This window comes from Lupinus angustifolius, chromosome LG09 (assembly GCF_001865875.1).
Source record: "Lupinus angustifolius cultivar Tanjil chromosome LG09, LupAngTanjil_v1.0, whole genome shotgun sequence".
Classification (NCBI taxonomy): Eukaryota; Viridiplantae; Streptophyta; class Magnoliopsida; order Fabales; family Fabaceae; genus Lupinus; species Lupinus angustifolius.
This window is the reverse complement of record NC_032017.1, coordinates 177,713-193,295: the sequence shown is the minus strand read 5'-3', so window position 1 is coordinate 193,295 and position 15,583 is coordinate 177,713. Positions and strand designations below refer to the sequence as shown.

Genomic DNA, 15,583 nt, shown 5'->3' with positions numbered 1-15,583 from the left:
ACCATTTAACAATTTGAACCTTGTTTTTGGATTTGGAATGGGTTGTGGTCTTGGTTTTGGTTTTGGGTTTGGACAAGGTATTGGGTATGATTTTGGGTTTCAGACTCGTAAGTCTAGAAAAAACAAGAAGAAGAACAAGAGTTTTTCTGATTCTAACAAAACTATTGTGTTTCAGCTATGATCATTTGTTGTTTTTTGGAGAATGTTCATGACTTTATGTTGTTGAGGAATTTATTTTGGGTTTGTTTCTAATCTTATTTTGTTGTTGTTGTTGTGGTTTATGTTTTGTTTGTGTGGGACTGTTTATTAGGATGGCAAATGGTGTAGTGTTGCAAAATAATGCGACTTAGGATCTGTTTACAATTTGAGTTTTGTACCGGATGAAGGAGAAATGGCTCTGAATGCTTCCGTTTCCATTATTTTACTCGAAGTGAATTTCAACTCGAAGTGAACATTTCAACTCGAAGTGAATTTTGAAGAAGAGAAAGAGATTGAGACTCAATGGCACTATTGAAATTTCTTTAATAACTTTTCATCTGCATCTAGAATAATATTCTTTAGAATTCTGTTTTCTTCTAGTGTCATTCATAATTTGATTGTGTAGGTAGAAATGTTCAAACTTTTTTTAATGGTGAATTAGAAGAAAAGATCTATATGGAGCACAATGTTTTAAAGTGAGGTTGCTGTCGTGGTTGTGGTTAATGCGATTATGGTTATTGTGGCCTTTGCAATACGGATTGCAGCCGTTGCGGTGTGAATTATTTTGTGAGTAAAAACATATTTTTGACATCGATGTGGTTGCGTAGCAGCCCAATGCGGTTGTTTTATGGCTTGTTGTGGTGACATCATTATGATTCGGTATCACACTACAATTACGTATGATATGGTTGCAGCGATCACCACAATCACAGTATTGCGGCCGCATCACGTGATGCGGTCCAAAATTTGAAACACTGGAGGCATCTCTCATGCTTTTTTTAAATGTTGAATTCTGTTTTCTTCTCAATCAAGAGCATATGATTTATTGGTTTGTAAGTTTCTCTATGGTTTTGAACAAATTCATAGGCAACATGAGAAATTTCAACAGTTTAGTCATCTCTCGTGCTTTTAGAGTGAATGAAAACTGGTGACAAAATGTAAGAAACTTGAATATGCAAGCATTGTTAGTAGCCTTCTTAAATCTAGATTGTACTAGACTCGATATTGCATACAAAATGGGTTTATCGGGTGACTAGTATAGATCATTAACATACCGAAAGAGTCATCTAATACTTGAAGTAAACTTTGAGTTGAAGAATATAACGATGCAAATTGGAACACTCATTTTTATCAATGTGCTACAAATACAAGAGCATGTGCCCATCACAAACAGTAAACACACTCAGTCCATATCATAAAAGCCACCACATAACAAAGACAAACAAATTATCAAATTTAGGTCAATCAATAAGCTATAACAGATTACCACTTCTTATCAATGGATGCTGGTTCAAGTGGTATATGTTTGATTCTCCTTAAGCAAAGTTTCGGGTTTAAGTCTTGTAGATGAAAAAATGTCCGCGGTGAGAGTTAACTCCACATACATATGAATGTTCCCGACTCGGACATAATTGTCTCCAATACAAAAATACCTGTGGAAAATAAAAAAAGATTACCACTTCCTGCTTATGCTTATGTAGAAAGAATACAAAAGGCATAAGAGCACTATCCTTAAAGTTACTTCACTTGTTAAGGTCAAGTTGTATATATCTACTAATCTCATAACTTAATAAATAGTAATCTCGTGCAATGAACTGTCTTTTTTAGTGGTATATGTGAAATTACACCACTTTTAGATTTGTAGTATCTAGTGATAAAAGGGTTGGCTCAAACATTGGTAACAAACACTTGTTGCATAAAACTTGTCAATAGGAGAAACTGTGAACTGATGTGTATGTTATTCACTAAATTACCACCTTTAACTAGACAACAAAAAAATGGTTACAACTAGTTTCAAAATTAACATATTAACTTCCTTATCTTATAGACTAAATAAAATAGATAAATATATATTTAACATTGAAAACTCAAATTTTCACTTTTTGTTACAACTTGTTCATAAGGCAAACACCCAACAATTTTCTCACATTTTGAAATGAACGAATATAAATATCTATATACAGACAATATAAATATTTATATACAGACAATGCATAAATCATTGTATAATAATTTAAGAGTCAATAATAATTGAAAATCAATTATAGATAATTGAATAAAAATTCTAGTGAATAAATTGAAGTAAAAATGTTAAGTATTAAAGTGGACCCACCATAGCTTAAAACCCTTCACCAACAAACACATAAAATCCACCCAAATCACTCTCCTCCACACACACAAAACCTTCTTCATTCCCCAATTCTCTTCTTCATTCTCTTTCTTCCTATCTCCTTTTTTTTTTAATTATACTTTTGTTTCTAATCTAAATAATTTCCACGTGTTTTCTTTCTCCTTAAAATCTTCATAGTTCTAATTACGCTACTCTTTGTTATATACATAGCGATGATCAAAGCAAACACTCGTACCAACAATATATTAATTAGTTAAGGCAGTCCAATGCACGAAACTCTTTCCATCAGAGTTGGAGGAAGATAGATGTATGCAGTCTTATTCTCGCAGGCAAAGAGGCTGTTTCCGATAATTAGTTAGAAAGAAAGAAAAAACTGTATAGTGATGATGCCAACTATTGCTCCTGCTGTTCACCTTCCCGGTGGTTGGTTCATTCAAAGCCATAATCATGACAATGGCAAACATAAGAGAAAACTTATGATTGCCAATGCTGATAGCCGAATTCGTATCGTAAACATATATCGCGGTTCGAGGCTTCCACAGACCCACAATTGTTGCTGCAAAGGGAAGGAAAGGGATATTGGGAGGGATGGTTACAATTCCACTTCAAATCAAAGCCGTAAATACTCGATTTTTCGACAGCGTTTTCGTGGCATTGACACAAAAGATATGGTTAATCATAATCCAGATAATGGAAATAACGATCAACGTCGAGTAGAGGATGAAGAAAGAGAATTGAAGGGGGATAAGGAGGTTAAGGAGGTTAGGGTACTTTTCACAAACATGTGGTGGGTTGATATGAAAGCAGCATTTGGCCAAAGAATTAACTTGGAGGGTATTTTATTTTCAACCTTGGAGATATTTAGTGACCCGAAATTGGCACTGCCTCATATTTCGGTCCCGGATATTAGGTATATTGATTGGGCTGAGTTGCATAGAAGGGGGTTTAAGGGTGTTGTATTTGACAAGGATAATACTATTACGGTGCCTTACTCGTTGACGCCATGGCCTCCTCTCGAGTCTTCATTGGATCGTTGTAAATTGGAGTTCGGTCCTCGTGTTGCTGTGTTTAGTAACTCTGCTGGTAATTGTAGTATGAAAGCATTTCAAAATTGATTTGAATTTTATGGTTGTAGTTGTTGCTCACACAGTCACACTATGGTTTTGTGTTGTTTTATTGTTGGTGTTGTGAATCAGGACTTCGTGAGTACGACCATGATGATTCAAAAGCTCGGATGCTTGAGAATGCGATTGGAATTAAAGTTATCAGACATAGTGAGCCTTGCCTTTTCTTTCTGAGCTTTGACTCTTAAATATTTCGTTGGTCTCGAAAACACATGTTATCTTCTGCCGTGGTAAAATTCCAGGGCTATGAAATGTTCCATCGGTAGAAAGATACTAGCATTGATGTTCATATTTGTTTGTATGTTGCAGGGGTAAAGAAGCCAGCTGGTACAGCTGAAGAAATTGAAAAGCATTTTGGTTGTAAATCTTCTCAATTAATCATGGTAGATAAGAATATTGTAGTGTTCATTTTCTATTAGATATTTGTCTTGTAGTATGATTTGCAGTTAAATTATACGATAAATATTCTGTGGCAGGTGGGTGATCGGCCCTTCACTGACATTGTTTACGGTAATCGAAATGGGTTTTTAACTATCTTGACAGAGCCCTTTAGTCCCGCTGAGGAACCATTTATTGTTAAGCAGGTATGTTCTTCATATTCATTTTCTGTTTTGGATTGGAGAAGTGTTTGATGTGATTTCTTACTTCCAATAATAGAACAAATTTATTAGTAAATTTGACTGACCCTTTAAAAAAGAGAAAACATAATTTAGCAGAGAAAATCATCAGGCAGAAAAGCTTCCATTTTACTCTTTTTGAAACAAGTAGTGAAACTTCTGTAAAAATGTGAAAAGTGTATTCCACAGAGCATACACAAAGATTAAATTGTTTCACAGAATTTAAGCAGGAAATTCTACTAAAAGGATTAGAAGAAATTTATTTCATCTCCTTGCTCCTAAGATCTCATTCCTACCACACCTTAACTTTGTCATTATCTACATTCTTCCAATATAGCCCTGCTTGAGGGCTTGTGTCCATTCTAAATGATTTCTCGATTTCGGTGGCATTTATGGTCATTTATATCAATTAAGTCTCAAAGGTATATTTATTTTCTTTTGATGGAATGATACATGGAGGGGCCAAATGAAATTTGAGGAAAGTCTCAATTTAAGTTGTATTTGTATCCCTCATTGACTGTGCTTTTGGACTAGCTTGGTGTTTGAAATTCGAGTTACAATGCCTCGTGATTTATGAAGATTGATGAATGTTTTATGTTTCATAAATATAAAGAGAAATGGAATAACATGTGCTTCTGATTAATGCTTACTGCAAAATTCCAGTAGATAGCTTGTTTAATTGATTTACATTGCTGACACTTCAAAATTTAACTAAGAATTTTTGGATTTGGTAGTTAGTACTTCTAAGACGATCAATCATTTACCCGAAATATTTGTTCTATCCCTCAGCAAGTTACATGTTTCTTTTCTTCTTACCTGTATTTTAATAATTGTTATGATAGGTGAGGAAGCTAGAGACTTCATTTGTAACTTATTGGTCTGGAAAAGGGTTGAAGCCACTTGATCAAAAGTTATTGCCAAATCCGATGGCGTGTGTCAAAGAGCCTCATCGATAATAGACAGATCGCCAAGATCACTATCTTTTTTAAGCCATCAGAATATTACCTTTCATTGCTAGCATTTAGGGTGCACCAAAAAAACACGACAGCACCAATGGTGCCGACACCGGAAGCCGTTGATGTTGTATAAAAATTTTGAGCATTGGTTATTAGGTTATTACTTGGTAATTTTTCAACTGGTTTATAAGATTTAGTAATTCTTGTTGTTTAGCCTCTATCATTAAGTTGCCATTTTGTGTCTTAAAATTGGCTATTTGTTGTAAAGTTTCTACTGTGTCTAGATGTGCCTCCTTTGAATCTGCCTTATTCCACACACCTTGCCCTTAGCCGGAGGTTGGAATAAGACTTCGGGTCTATTTGTTAGTTATGTTTTGAAAGGGAAAGAAGAGAAATGAAAGGCTTCGGAACTATCTCACAAGTGTATTTCATTTCTCCCAAACCTTTCTATTTTCCTTATTACCCTTCAAAAACCAACTCGCAAACAGACTCTTAACGGTAAAGTTATGCAAGCATAGCCGAAGCATAGGGTTAGGCCATCAGAGATCAAGTTACATATCCACACAACATCCCTAAGAGGTAACATTTTTTTTGTTACAAAAATGTTCTGAAAGAGAGAACATTGTTCAGAGAACTTCTTTGAGGTGGGTGTTTCAGGCAATTAAAGTATGGGATAGAACTTGATTTTGATCAGAATATTGGGGTAGAACTTGATTTTAAAATCATCATAAGTCAATTGAGATAATGTTAAACTCATTATCATATGTCAATTGGAATAATGGTTAAGTTATTATAAATTATTCATGGTAATGGAAGTATCATTATCATACATAGTGTTATGATCATGATTTTAGAAGGGAGGTTAGGATCTTCTTACTCTTGCATTACACCTTGTATCTTTTCCTCAATTATGTTTATCTCGTCGTTGATATAAGCTCAAACTCATAACTTATATTGTTCTCTTTCGAATAAAATATAAGTTATTTACACATCAACTTTAGTTTAATTGAAGATTTTGGGTCAAAGCAGGTGATATTTGTTTAAGATATTTGTTTAAGAGTCAATTGTGATGTTAAAGATTTATAATTAAATTACTTTTATATCCAAGAATAGCAGGTTTCTAAGAATTTATTGATCGTGAAATATTAAGAGTGGAAACCAGAAAATGAATCTAAGATTTAAGAAAAAAATATATAATATCTACATTGATAGCATAATTTTGTAAGTTTGATTAATTTGTACCATGCAGGCCAAAAGAACAAGACATGCACCCTTTTGTGATGTCTTGAGCTTGAGCTTGAGCTCTCAAATCAATCTATGACATTTCCTGAATCTGTCTCTCATCCTTATGCCACACAAAAAATAGTACATCTTCAAGTTAACAATTTTGATTGAGATATAAAAATATGTCTCCCATTATTTTGCGGCTCATGTTATCTTAAGGGTAGAACTTCAAACCCTAGCAGAACTTAGAATCGGAAAAAATCTCATATTAGGTTTAACTGGTTTAAATGGTTAAATCGTCTAATCTGACCAAATATTTTATACATAATTAATAATTTCTATCAATAAATATATAATTATATGTAAATATAAAGTTTTATATAATTAATAATTATGTATAATTATATCGAAGTATCATATCTTCGTCTTTTGGACCAGAATAAAATAAAATATTTGAGTGATGTTCTATTTTTTTTAATTTTTTAATTGAATCGTCTGATTTACTTCTTGAGTTAATGCGGTTGAACCGGGTTTAACACGGTCGGACCGGAATTCCTCGGTTCAAAGCGGATCAATCCTAACTCGGTTAAGACTACAAACCAAAGCCGTTTTCAAGTCCGGTCAGCGGTTAGACCGGTCGGACAGTCCCGCCCATTTCGGTTCTCATAACATTGGGTAGAACCACCTCTAAGTCCAACCATCTATAATGAAGTTGCCAAATTTGGTAAGGAAAATGACAAGAGAAAATGATGTGGTCTGTCGTTTCTGAATGATTCTCACACCAAACATACGAAAGATTATCACCTAAGAAATTTTCACCCCTCTTAGATAAGTTTCATTTAAACGGGATCTTATCCAAAAAAAGTCTCCAAGTAAACGCACGAATCTTCAAGGGTGCCATAGATTTCCAAACCACATTCCATATTTTTCGGTCCTCAGATATAGATTTGTCTTCGATCCAGATAACTTTGTAAGTTGATTTAATCGAGTAAGAATTAGAAGCGTCATAAATTCAAACTCATCTGTCTTCAACCTCTTTCCTCAAAGTACTCAAATTCACGATCTTCAAAAATTCCTCTATCAAATTATAAAGCCCCACCAAAGCCCCCTTTACCGAACTCAAATTGTAAAGCCTTACAAAAGAATCCTTCAAAGGATTTTCCCCAATCCAAAAGTCCTCCCAAAATCTAGTGTGACGCCCATTCCCCACCACCCTTTTAAAACCACTTGCGATCTTCCAAGTTGTTAGATTGATTAGTTTTTCTTCCTTTATATAAGCTCTTTATTTTACCTTTCTATTCAACCAACTTAATTCAATATTATGTAATCCATTCAATTCCTTCGATGAATGAAATTCATTTTCTTTCTACTTTTAATTCTTAACATCATGTACAACCTCTATAAGGTCCCTTGTGAGAAAATAACTCATGTGAAACTAACTTAAATTTATTAAATAACTTTAAAATGTGCAAAATTATATATAGATGGGGTAAATTTTGTTATTTGTTTAAAAGTTAAAAGGAGAGATACGAAGTGAATTAGTGAAAAACATTTATAATGGTTTTTCAAAGAAATTAACTTTCAAAGCTATAATTTTACTTTTCCAAAATTTTACAAATTTATGTTTTAACTTTTTTATTTACAAGCTTATGGTGCCATATATTTTATATAAACATAAATTTTCTATACTTAATATTTTATGTCATTATTTCATATGACTATTTTTTTTTTTTTGTTGATGACAAAGATAATAATATAGAATAGTGAATATAGAAAATTTGTGTTCACATAATTCATAAGATGACATGTATGTTAGTGACATGTTAGTTAGCCAAATGTGAGAGAATGGACACATGTGAGAAGTTGCATTTCAACCTTAAATGAATCGGTGGAATTGATGGATCATATAATGTTATTGCCACGACATGGTTGACAAGTTAACACAATATAATTGCACCTAAACACCCAATTCTTTGTGGGACCATTGCCTTTAATAATATAATATTCTGATCGGCTCGGGACATAATTTAAGATAGATGGTCTTTGTCCGTATTTTAAATAGTGGTTGCATCACTTTTATCGGAATCACTTAGAGTTAGTTTGAGAGTTTGATTTTGGAGGGGACGAAAAAAAATTGAAGTCTTGGGAGTTATGAAATATACTTATGGGATGACTCACAAACCTTCTCTTTTCATTTCTTCACCTACAAAATCCAACTCCCAAGCAAACCCTTAAAAACTAACGAAAAATAGAGATATAATTGCGATAATACTATTGTTGCAATGAAGACTCAAAATCACAATATTATAACTATAATTATGATAGTGGACTGCAATTTAAAACACTACTAGCTTTTGATCCACATTATTCATTGAACACCAAACCAAACTCTCTACTCTCCAACTATATAAACTGCCACAGAAGCTCACTTTCAACTCATCAGTAACAAACACTTTGTGTTGTGCTGTGTATCACAAAATACAATGATGAAGAAGGTCACTGTCCTACATGCAATGGTGTTGGTGGCACTGGTTCTAGTTGAAGTGTCCTACAAAGTTGAGGCTGTGAATTGTAGCCTAATGGAATTAAGCTCTTGTCTTGGGGCAATCACTTTCAATGCACCACCTTCAAGCACTTGTTGTCAGAAGCTGAAGGAGCAAAAGCCATGCTTATGTTGGTACCTTCAAAACCCAACTTTGAAGCAATATGTTAACTCTCCTGGTGTTAGAATGGTCACTAACTCTTGTGGGGTACCCCTCCCTAATTGTTAAGGACTTCTCAACTACTTCACTTCTTCTACTTCAAAACTATAACAAACATAGCCTTAGATGTCACTCGAAGCTCTTAAGGGTATTAATAAAAGTCGGGAGGGATTTATTTATTCCAGAAGTAAGTCAAAAATACATACTCCATATTTTAATTATTCATTCAATAAAAATCTAGTGGTTTAGATCTATTGACTAATTATTAATACCCTTAAGAGCTTTGAGTGGCATTTAAGACTATGTTTGTTACAGTTTTCTCATAAAATATATCTAAGAATCCATCTAGTATTGAATATGTTAAGAATGGTAAATCTCTCTATAGTTGAATATGGTGCATAGTGTATTGTATTTAAGAATTTATCTATAGTGTGTAAAGAAGTAGTAATATAAGAAAATAAAGGTATGTATATATCCATAGTGTGTCTTAAGAAGTAGTATCTTTAGAGCAAGTTTCTTTGGTGTATGTATATGATGATATAAAAAATATTGATGACATAAGTTTTAGTTAAATAAATTATCTAGATTAATGTTGATATGGTGTTAATGTTGCAATCAAAGTCAGAATTTTTGTATAGTTTACATGATATCATAACTTCAACCTTATTGCCACCGTTATAAGAAGTCCTATTACATATTCACCAACATATTATTTTTTGTAAAAATAAAAGGTGGTAAATGGAGTGAGGAAAATAGATATATGTAATCTTATTATTGTTTTTATAAATATTATTTATATACATTGATGTAGCAATTTCAAACTTTCAGTTGATTATAGTTTTGAAAGTTAAAAAATATAGCCAGGTAAAATCAAAGAAATTTGAATCTTTTACATATTGAGTGCTGTTTTCCTTCTCTAGATTATTTCTTGACTAATTACTTAAATTTTTGTTGTTGAAGGAAATGACTCATGCCCTGTGAAAAAAATGATTATATATGAATAAACTTGAGCTACATATTTTTTGTGTATTGATCTCAATCATAAACAAGTAATTGTTAATTGAATGAATTATTGAAACATTACTAGTCCTGTTTATAATCCTATATGATATATAACTAACTAAAACATAAACTTCCCATAAAGGGAAACTTAACCATAAACTAACTAAGTACTTTACAAAAAATACTGAAAATAGAAGAATCTTATTTAACTATATTGGGCTTCATCTTCAATAATGGGCTTGGTTCTTACCCCCTCCCCACAAGTTGGCATATGAATGTTGATTATGCCAAACTTGAAAGTTCCGAAAAGGCAATGGAGTAAGTGGCTTTGTGAAGATGTCTGCAAGTTGAAAGGAAGTAAAAATAAGGAGAAGATGGATTTGCCTTGTTCTAAACTCTTTCACGAACCACATGACACTCAAACTCAATGTGTTTTATCCTTTCATAAAACACTAAGTTGATAGCTATGTGTAATACAGATTTGTTAACACTAAACAAGCTTACTGGCGTTGGATGAGAAATGTATAGATCTTGAAGAAGAAACATGGCCCATTGTGCTTCACAAAAAGTCATGGTAAGAGCTCGATACTAAGCTTCTTAAGAGGACCTTGAAATGGTGTTATATTTCTAAATCTTACAAGAAACAAGGGTCATCCCTAGGATAAAACAACATCATGCAACTCACATTCTATTGTTGAAACATACTGCCCAATCTAAGTTTGAATAACCCTTTAAAATGGTAGTTTTGTTTCTTGGAAAGAAGACTCCTTGTCCAGGTGAACCTTTCATATATTTGAGAACTCGAGTTTCAGCATGGTGATGAGAGTCTGCTGGTGATGCACGAAATTGACTTAAGCATCCTACAACAAAGCATATGTCTAGTCTAATATGTGTGATTTATAAGAGTTTCCCCATTAACCTTCTATATGAAGTAAGATCATTAAGAGGTGACCCTGAATTAGATTGTAGCTTTGTATTGTATCCCAGAAATATAGATGTTGGTTCTAATCCAAGAAATCCAGATTCTTGAAGCAGGTCCAATGCATAATTCCCATAAAAGGAAAAAAAAACTAAGCAAACAAATAACATTAAGAAAACACAAGGGGTATTAATCCATTAAAAACACATGACAAAATAGACACAAAAGGAAACTTAGGCATAAACTAACTACTTTACAAAAAAAAATACTGAATATAGAAAAAAATTATTTAACTATATTGGGCTTCATCTTTGATTTTTCTTCAATAATGGGCATGGTTCTTAACATTAAATGTTCACAACACTTTATTCCAATCTTCAACTTGGATGCAAGCTCACTAAGACCATTGCTCAATTTTCTTCCTCTCCCAAATGCTATGAAGGGCGTCTTCAAACTCATCATTTCTAAATTATCCCACTTCAACAAGAAATAAAAAGTCACAAGTGAGACACCATGTCTTAAACTAAAACTTTAAGGCATTAGTTTCATGGGTCTTTCCTATTTCTAAACTCTTTTACTCTTCCTTGCATATCCAATGTGAGACTTCACACTTGAATAAACCCAATAAAATTATATATATATCTATGTGTGTAAAAACTAAGAAGGATTATACATAGACAAATCAAAATAGTTGTTACATTCCTTGTACATACAAAAGAAATTATGATAAATTAAAGGTAGACATAATTTAGTACATGTAGCTTAATTAATGGATTTTTAAATACACAAACAAACATAATCTCAAACCCTTTGACATATAAAAGGATCAATAACTCTATACAACCTCAAAGAGTGTGTGTTTGACTAAAACTCTAGAAGCTTCTTGGAAACTTTTGAGTATTCAAAGATCTTTTCATTATTCATGCCAAGAAGACACTTGCAACAAAGGCTGCAATGTACTTGGATCAAACTTCCTTGCAAAAAGGTAACAAATATTAGTGATTTTCCCATTATAAGAACATCTTGATCCATAACGAGTTTGGTTCAAAAACTGATTAGTAATATCATGCAACCCAAACTTTCTTGGATGAGGACCACCCCTTGACCAATCCACATAAGTGAGACTACGATTAGAGTTCAATTCAGGATACATCATATGCACAAATGTTGGAATATAATGTTCATCTGGGTAACATGGTTGATGACAATGTTGTTGAAAAATGTTGTAGTATTTTGTGTCAGAAACAATTTGCATGGCAAGATCACGGTGCAATTCAAACCATTGAGACCCTTTTCTCCAATTGGTTATGTTAATTGTAGGTGACATTGTTGAGTTATATCTTCCTCTACCAGCTTTTCTTTTATCATCATATGAGCTTAGAAAGCTTAGGGTTGAGTTTATGAGATAGTCATATATGGTTTTGAAGCCAAATAATGGAATGCATGATTCAGATAGTAACACAAAATATTGGTTTGATGAGTCCATTAGTGCATTTCCTAAAAGTCTTCTTTCAGCATCTATCATTGATGATGTGCCCCAATACACTGGCTGCCATGTATATAAACTTTCGGTGTAAAGATTTACATATAATCAATATATCATTTGTCATTTATTTGTATTACTTCTTTTATTTAAGAATCAATGATGATTTAAATATGAATGATATAATAATAGTATAAAAAACTCTTACATTATCAGTTTATACATCTTTTTGTTCTAGAAGTTTAATCATTAATAATATACTTAATATATTGTCACCAATAGGTAGGGTCAGCATCTCCTGGGTTGAGTAGGGTAAAGCTTGTCCATTACCCAGCCATAAATGTTAGTTGAGTTATTTTTTTGAACTTGAATCTGACCATAAACTTGATTAAATATAATGCATATTTATTTTAGATAAAATTTTCTCAATATTACTTATTATTATGGATATGCAATTTGACATATAAAATGATATGTGTATACATGTTGTTAATCATACACATATCATGAAAAAATTAGATACTCAATCATACCTTCAACCAAAGAAGTATAATTGCTCTATACACATTTGAATAAGACACCTACAAACACGATGAGTAAGTGATCACGAGACGGGTCGAGCTGGGTCATGCTTGTCCCCAACCCGACCATAAATATTGATTGACTCTAATTTTTAAACTCGAACCTGACTCGAGACCCAACGAAACCCGACCCTATTCTACCTCGTTTATGATCAAGTCATTCCGGGTTCTTGCATGAAAAAATAAACTTGTATATTGGTCATGCTTAAGCCTGAAAAGGGCTCTTGCATGAAAGGGCAGCATTTGAGAAATATATATGGTTATATTCACAGCATAGTTATCCACATGTTGATAGTATAATCCTTAAGATGTTGAACAGAATTGAAAATAAATATTACTCTATTTATTCCAAAAAGATGGTCAAATTTCGAATGATTTTCTTTAATTTGTATTTTTTTATATGAGAAGATTGAGCAGAAATTAACTACTAACCTGGCTAGGAATTTTTCTTCCATAGAACACTGAATCTTGGGGCAAAGTTTCATTGAAAGAAGGATGTTGGTGCAAGTAAATGTTGTAAAAACCTTTATGTCCTTTGAAGAATTTTTCCCACAAAGGTGCTAAGGGCAATGCACCTTGTGCCAAGAACATGAAAGCCACTTTTGGAGTTGTCTTGTTATCTTGATTTCCTCTAACCATAGATGCTTTAACAAACAACTCTTGGTCGGTCATGTTGTGCATGAGAGATTCCTTTAATGCAATGCTAGTAAAGTTGGAATTTTTCGATGATGAAGCCGAATTCGAGGATAATACATGATATGATGATGATGGTGATGGTGATGGTGATGGTGACGGTTGAAGTAATGTTTTGAAGGTAGTTGGCATATAAAGAATGCCTTGTAATCTAAAAGATAGACTATAAAAGCATAAGGTTGAAATTGCAACTATTCCTAGTGATATAACAATTATGTAAAAAACTAAGTCATAGATTAAGCCACCAATGAATGAGTTTGAAGGTTTTAGAGATGGTTTATGATCCATAGTTCAATTATCAAATAGAAGAGCTAAATGATTAAGAAATGGATCAATAAGATGATTTCATTCAAATCTCAAAATTGGTATATGTAGCTTTCATACTCACATTGCTTAGTTTGGTGCACTTTCTGATAACTTATTTTGTGTTAGTGCTAAAGGACTTTAATTATTTGAGGCCATAATTAAAGTCTACTATTAATTATTATTAATTTAGTAAATCATAGTAACGGGTTAAGTGAATTACTCAATGTTTTCAATTACGTTTTATATTTTTTTATTAAAACGAGTTTAGTCAATTTTGAAGAAACAAAAAAGTGGTGACACAATTAAGGATTATTGGTTTGTTCTTCTCGATATTCACGGTTTTTGTGACACAATTAAGGAAGTGGTTTCTTATTAAAATATAATATTAAGGAAGTGATTATATGCTTTGAAGCATTGCGTGAACAAATAAAAAGGGGTTCATCAAGAAGTTTTGGCATGTGGTAGCTCCTCTGATTACGGATATTATTGGTGCAATGATATTATTAGTCATATTTTTTAATTAAATATATTGGTATAGTAATATTATGGTTTAATCGGATGTTTCAGTAATTAAATTGCATAATAATGAAATTAAATATACATATATTATACTAATGTTAAAAAACTAATAAAAATGTATCCACGTCACTTGACAACAGAGTAAGCCTTAGCATCGATAAAATTGTGTGTCTTATACCCTATATATCACGAGTTCAAATCCAGAAAAACAATATCTATACTTTGACATGAATTAAGTATAGTTGGGGTTGAATGAGTTGTGAATGGAGAAACATGTGATTCCAACAAGCCAACGAGGATATGGCTACTGAACCAAGCAAGTAAACATGGGAAAGAACATAGCATTTTTATTTAAATCATTGAACTAAATGCATTGATATTCGAACTTGGATTTTAAGTAAGTTCTTCATAATTATAAACGTGACTAATGTGGTTCTGCATTTGAGGAGTTAGTAACATGCTAGTACCAGTTTTGTGCCTATATTTGTGCTGAAACAAAAAAATGTGTGAGACTCAAATAATACAAAACTTGGCAAAGAAGCAATTATAATCATGCATGCATGTAAAAGTGTTGACTCAAATCTAAATTAAGACTTAAACATTCCACAAATTAAAACGATATTTATTATTTAATAGGGCATAGGTTAAAATAAAGCTCATATTAATGGAGGAAGTCAACGTCTACACAAAAGGTAATATGCATTTTAACGAAGTAACTTAAAGCAATGAAATTAATACTTTGGAATTTAATAATGACTACTACCTAGGCAATTTGAAATCCATTGTTGTTTTTCTACAGTATTTAAATAATATGCTGTGGGGTTTTGCTTCTGTAATTCCATGTAATAACTATTATAATTATGAGTGTAATATACATGCATCTACAGTTAATATATCGTTTATTATTAATTTATATTACATTTTTTTAAAGAGTTAACGATGATAAAATATGAATGATGAATCATGCAATGAAAGTATATAAAATTCGTACGGTGTCAGTCCATATATTTTTCTTATAAGTATTAAGGTTGTGCTCCTATATTTTAATTGAAATGCATGAGTCTAAATTATTAAATATATTAAATAATTTTAAACAATTGTAATCATTATATTTATTAATAAATAAAT

The 15,583-nt window shown here is 32.3% G+C and overlaps 2 protein-coding genes across 2 annotated transcripts; one reads left to right on the top strand and one right to left on the bottom strand.

Moving 5' to 3' along the window:
• On the top strand, positions 2,459–5,421 carry LOC109357348. Its single transcript, XM_019601260.1, has 5 exons — positions 2,459–3,412; positions 3,526–3,603; positions 3,763–3,836; positions 3,930–4,037; positions 4,913–5,421. The coding sequence occupies exons 1-5, from the start codon at positions 2,713–2,715 to the stop codon at positions 5,024–5,026; spliced, it is 1,074 nt and encodes a 357-aa protein (XP_019456805.1). The 5' UTR covers positions 2,459–2,712; the 3' UTR covers positions 5,027–5,421.
• LOC109356140 lies at positions 11,790–13,918 on the bottom strand. The gene is made up of 2 exons (XM_019599477.1): positions 13,370–13,918; positions 11,790–12,422 (listed from the first exon to the last, which is right to left on the bottom strand). The coding sequence occupies exons 1-2, from the start codon at positions 13,916–13,918 to the stop codon at positions 11,790–11,792; spliced, it is 1,182 nt and encodes a 393-aa protein (XP_019455022.1).

Excerpts from the sequence above, each read along its gene's own strand:
- LOC109357348 (XM_019601260.1), top strand. The coding sequence starts at position 2,713 with ATGATGCCAACTATTGCTCCTGCTGTTCACCTTCCCGGTGGTTGGTTC. Across the intron at positions 3,837-3,929 it reads AATCTTCTCAATTAATCATG|GTGGGTGATCGGCCCTTCAC; the intron begins GTAGATAAGAAT and ends ATTCTGTGGCAG. Across the intron at positions 4,038-4,912 it reads AACCATTTATTGTTAAGCAG|GTGAGGAAGCTAGAGACTTC; the intron begins GTATGTTCTTCA and ends TTGTTATGATAG.
- LOC109356140 (XM_019599477.1), bottom strand. The coding sequence starts at position 13,918 with ATGGATCATAAACCATCTCTAAAACCTTCAAACTCATTCATTGGTGGC. Across the intron at positions 12,423-13,369 it reads GAAGAAAAATTCCTAGCCAG|CCAGTGTATTGGGGCACATC; the intron begins GTTAGTAGTTAA and ends TATACATGGCAG.